The sequence below is a fragment of the Sinocyclocheilus anshuiensis genome, unplaced genomic scaffold, assembly GCF_001515605.1.
Source record: "Sinocyclocheilus anshuiensis isolate Anshui unplaced genomic scaffold, SAMN03320099.WGS_v1.1 C33230201, whole genome shotgun sequence".
Lineage (NCBI taxonomy): Eukaryota > Metazoa > Chordata > Actinopteri > Cypriniformes > Cyprinidae > Sinocyclocheilus > Sinocyclocheilus anshuiensis.
Window position 1 is genome coordinate 113 of NW_015622119.1, and position 5940 is coordinate 6052.

The window sequence follows — 5940 nt, forward strand, 5'->3', positions numbered from 1 at the left end:
TGATTACTAAATAAACAGACTGAACTTATATATATATATACTTAACTTAACTTACCTTAACTTAGACTTAATAAGACTTAACTTATAACTTATAAGTAGTATTTAAAATGTTCAAATATTACCTTTAGAGCCAGGGGGTTCGACTACAGGTCCGTACTTCAGGCGTCCATTGAAAAGATATATAATTTCCCCCCTCCCCCGATTTTTAAATGCAAGTGAACACTACATAATGATCTGATAAGCAGAATATAATGTTAAAATGTTAGTGTTTTTAATAAAAAGGTGGGCCTATTATATTATAGAGGAAAGCTATCTTTTTTACGTTGTCCCAATTTTTATTATCATCATAATCATCATCATTATTAATATATTTATGTAATAATAATAATATAATACTAAGTATTATTATTATTAAATTGTTATAAGTTACACATTATTATAAAACTGTTAAAACTGTTTTCAATCTAGAAAGTACTGCTAAAAATGTTTTCTTGAATTTATTCTTGAACTTTTGTTTTTCTTTATTTTACAAGAGCAAATTTGTACACTATAGAGGCACTAGATAAACTACAACTAACTAGAAATCAGATAGTAAAATAGAACTTAAGTTTTTTACAGCTGGAATGGGACAAAGGAAGAAATGAAATGAAAAAATAAATAAAATAAAACATTTGAAAATTTCCTTTCCCATTAATGTGTTCGAATGTGTCGCATGAATCCACTAACACACATACACTTAGCAGTTTATCTGAGTAACTGGTGTGAGGTGGATCTCGCGCTGCGTGCTGCTCTGCTCTGCGCGTGGGCGTCTAGCTCTGTCTGAGGCGCGTGAATGCACGAGTACATAGGCATTATCTTCATTTCCAGTTTCATCGGCAATTTACAGAATGCGGAGGTGAAAACGGACGGTCTCGCCGATCGAGGCACAAATCCTTGACGGTATATGCTGGTATTACACCAGTTAGTGTTATTTTTCTTATCTGAAAGCTGTTCCTGGGCGAGAATCACGCATGCATTCAAACAGAGGATTATCGCGGAGGAACTGCCTCGAAACCATGAGCTGCAGTTGGGGGACGGAGCTGTGGGTGAGTACAGCCGCGAGACACTGAGGCGATTGCATCTGAAAGATATCAAGCAACATAGTGCACAAAATGTTTAGGATCTCCATTAGTAACATGCATATGCCCATTAGTGACAGATAAATAGCCCACCGCACCACCCATTTTACAGTGATGCAGACCGCAATTTCCAGCTACTCTTACAGAAATCTTTCATTTAGCACCGAATCTTTTGCATGCACGTCTAGATATTTTAATGCAAGCAAATGCATGCTCTCTAAAGCTCGTTAAAAGCAATTATTAGCCGTCAGCATTGACTAAATACACTGGATGGCAATAATCCTGGGCTAATACTGGCCCTAACCACATGCGAGTGAATGGGGCTGGAGCAGCTGCACAGGCTATTCCCCATGCCATGCATGTCCTTTTTTCAGCTTTGATGTTGCAGTGTGTATGTAATAAAGTAATAGTGTAATATTGTTGCACCGCACTTCTATTATGATCTTAAATATGTAATAGTTTCAAGACTGTCCATTGTTGGCTGTAACATCATGCAGCCTTAACCTAGTAACAACACTATAATGTAGGATAAAATATTTAAGGTTGTGTAGCCTGTGGTTAAACATCTGGGCTGGTAACCAAAAAGTTTAGACTTTGCAAGCTTCCACTTAATCTTAATTTGTTGTAATATGTGTAGAAGAGACCAGGGAATGTGGTAATATGGGGTAAATTGTAACATCAGCAGTTTAACCAATTAGAAATAAGTTATGGGTGAAATCATTTTACATGGCCACCACCCTCTTCAGGTGACAGTAGAAGCTTGTAAGCCTTTGTAAAATATTATGAGGGTAATATTTTAAAAGGATTTATAGGACTAAAACCAAGTTTATATATAATTTGATTTGTAGTCATGTAAATGGAAGTTAAGTGACAGAACTCGTATCATCTGAATCAGCAAGTTTTCATTTAATTTCATTAAAAGCCTTCCATCATCATATTTCATATATATATATATATATATATATCGGGATTGGTATGGGATGGTATAAAGTTATTTGAACAACCACACTAAATTACAGCATTCATACATTAGTAGGTTATGACAACAATGCTCCTTGTAGTTGACAATAATTTAAGTTTAAGGAAAAGTTGATTTTTAAAATACTTTAATTTGACATCTTAACTGTATTAAAGTTTAAGACATTGTGCATTAAACACAAAGTTACAGACATTGAAAATGTTGCTGACTGTGGATAAAATAGTTAAATGACTAATAATAATAAGTAATAGACTGATCATTATTCAAATTGACTATTTAAATGGTCAAATGCTCTAAAAGCTATATTATGGATGCCACAGGAGATTCAGATCAATATGTTTTGTAACAGTAACCTAGTGGTTAATAAGTTTTAAAACAAGTTAAATACTCTGTGATGGATGAAGTTTGTACTGTGTATATAGCGATAAGCATTAGGCATGTTACAGCTGGAGGGCTAGCAGTGCTGAATAATGGATCTGACACGTTGCCAGTGTCAGAGAATACTGCAAACTCGTGAAATGATATGGGATGACTTTGATTATGAGGGTATTTTGATCTCTCTCCTTTGGGCCCTCTTTCACAGTTCTATCAAATCCATCAAAGCAAAATCTATCATTTTTATCTCCTAAAGTGTTCTGTCGGCACTCTACCTTCACTGCAATTTCATATTTTGTCAATGTTATATGAACGTGAGACGCTCGAAATGGTTAGTCGTTCATATGTTAACTTTCGGTCTGATGTTTTTCTGTCTTTTGCAGGATCAGTTTGATAATTTAGAGAAACACACTCAGTGGGGCATTGAGTTTTTGGAACGCTACACCAAGTTTGTGAAGGAACGGTCTGAAATTGAACTGAGCTATGCTAAACAGATCAGGTAAGATAAAGACAGATTTGTGGCTCATATTTGTAGTTCTTAAAATGATAAGGTAATGTTATCATGAATTAGATGCTCATGTTTTGTCAGTTGAAGTTGTATATAGTGCTTTATGCAGTACAGATTGTTTGAAAGCAGCTTTTTTCACAGTAATACACAGAAAAGTAACTGTTAATGTTTCAAAATGGATAAATTCTGAAACAGCTTCAATTTTAGCTGTAAAGCAGCTCTACAGAAGACAATAGTGTCATTATTTACCTCAGTTCAGATTCAGTGTTGATTCACTTCAGTTCATTAACTGTCAATGTTGCAAAGTTCATCAATTATGAAACAGCTTCAGAAAACAATAGTGTTATTATCCAGCTCAATTCAGTTCAAGTTTTTTGTTGTAATATAATCAGTAATATTTTCTGAATTTAATAAAATATTAATAAATAATAGAATTTTGTCGAGGTGTAACCACAGTAATTGTATATATTATAATTCTTTTTGGTGGAAATTCAATAAAAAAATGAATGACGTATGTAACGTATGATTCACAGTAAATGACAACTGAAGCATACAAATATTCAAAAAGATGGTGTTTTATGAGGGCAAGGTATTATGTCAGTAAGAACAAACATAAAACGGGTCACATGTCCGACGTGTATTACCATGGATACTGGGTTTCCATGGCTCTGACCCACATTCTGTTATCTACCACTGATTCTGTAATATTTCTTGCTGGCTGCATTTTGGAAGTTTATTAAGCAGCAGTTTCCACTGGAGATGTTGACCCTGAGGACACCGGATGACTTACCAGCATCATGACATACGCAGAGAAACCTCAGCGTTTATAAGAAACCCCACAGCGGCGCTGCTCGCCGTGCAACAAACAGGCCCTTTCTGTTTGTATTTTCTGATCACATAAGAGAAAATCCTCTTTTCGTAGCCGTTTGCTCAATCCGTGCATTGTTGTTATTTTTAATAACTGTGTCAGACTGTATTTTGCTCTCAAGAAAGAGTCTTTAATTCACAACATCTCCCAGAGGCTTTTTTTTTTGTTCAGATCGCAGCCATGGGTGAAAGATTTATTAAGCGCTAAGCACATGTTAGCAGATAAACGGCATCGACATGGATCTGTCTGACCAAAGAATAATAGTCCTTTAAAAACCGCTGGGTTGGGTTATTCTAATGAGGATTTATTTATGGCTTTATCAACCTTTTTCCTATTTGCCGTTGCGTATTGACGCATAGGGCGGCCCATTTAGGCCAATCGTAGGGAAACTAGCAGACAATAAAGCAACTGCATCGGTGGGGTCTTGTCAAGAAACTGCAAGATGGTGATCTGCCTAGCAACACGTCAGACTCCTGGGAGGTAGCGTTGGGTGTGTGCGGAGAGAGGGAGAGATAGAGTGAAGGAAAGCTGCAGGAAAAAGCATCGATGGGGCGGCACCGTCAGCATGCGCTCTCACCATCGTAATTGATTTTAAGCCATTTATAGGCCCTCTTGAAATTAATCACATGATATTCATGTATAAAGCAATGGTTTTCTCATTTTCACTGTGTCATTTCTCGTCTTCCTGTACTCAGTTTTCCATTCTTATTGACAAAGGTCAGCCTCATGAATCGGACTCCTTGTTTAGTGGGATGATACGATTATTCTGATGGTGACAATATTAGCTTTTGTTTGCACTGCAGTCTCGCGTTGCACCACAAGCACCATTAGATCTTATTTGTCACTGACGTGTACAATTTCACTCATTCAAATTATTGGGAAACAAAGACACCTTTGAAATCAGTGAAATGTCTTTGCTTTTTTGGTGGGAGAAATGTTTGCTAAATTGCTGTTTTTTTATGTTAGAGTAACTGTTTTTAAACTATTTATTAATTCCTATTTAAATGTGCAATTTATGTACCACTACTTACCATACGTAATTACAAAAATAATGACTAAATACTCTCTCTATCTGCCATTGTTTGAACAAACAGATAAAACTCACACCATTGGTTCAGCCACTGTTGTGCTGGTTCAAACAAACATCATTTACATATTACTTGTTTATAGTTGCTTTATAGAATAAAGTGTTTTAACATTTTAACAAAGTGTCTTATTTTTCTTACTATAGGAATCTGTCCAAGAAGTATCAGCTCAAGAAGAACTCTAAAGAGGAGGAGGAATTCAAGTGAGTGAGAACAGTTTGGCATATATAAATCATACACATGTATTTTGATATCTTAATGTAGCCATTTTCTAATGATGTTTCAAATTTACCTACACAAAACAGTTTATGTCTTACTACTGTTCAAAAGTTTGGGGTCTGTAAGATTTCAGTGTTTTTGAAAGAAGTCTCTTATGCTTAAGGTTTTATTTATTTGATCAAAAATGCAGTAAAACTGGAATATAGTGAAATATTACAATTTAAAATACATTTTAAAATATATTAACATATAAAACAATTAATTTATTGCTGTGATGCAAAGCTGAATTTTCAGCAGCATTACTTCAGTCTCTAGTGTCACACGATTCTTCAGAAATCGTTCTAATATGCTGATGTACTGCTCGAGAAACTTTAATCATGATTATCAGTGTTGTTGATATAAATTTTATGCACACTTGCTGAAGAAAAATATTAATTTCTAACCCAATCTAACCCAAACTTTTGACTGGTAGTGTATATACTAGTGCTATCAAACGATTAATCACGATTAATCGCATCCAAAATAAAAGTTTTGGTTAACATAATATGTGTGTGTGTACTGTTTATTATGTATATATAAATACACACACTCATACAGTATATATTTTGAAAAAATGTACATGTTTGTATTTATATGCGTGAAATTTATATTATATATAAATATATTTAATATACGTATAATCATAACATATTTTCCTTAAATATATACATTCATGTGTGTATTTATATATACATAATAAATATACTGTCACGTGTATGTTCCCGTTTAGTTCCTGTTTGTCCTTATTT

General features: G+C 34.5%; 1 protein-coding gene across 1 annotated transcript; it reads left to right on the top strand.

Moving 5' to 3' along the window:
* Positions 1-769: 769 nt before the first annotated feature.
* On the top strand, positions 770-5136 carry LOC107683367 (formin-binding protein 1-like; the record flags this gene model as incomplete). The annotated part of the gene is made up of 3 exons (XM_016479417.1): positions 770-1085; positions 2856-2971; positions 5080-5136. Coding segments are annotated over exons 1-3 (248 nt in total), but the record flags the coding sequence as incomplete, so codon positions are not given.
* Positions 5137-5940: the final 804 nt, after the last annotated feature.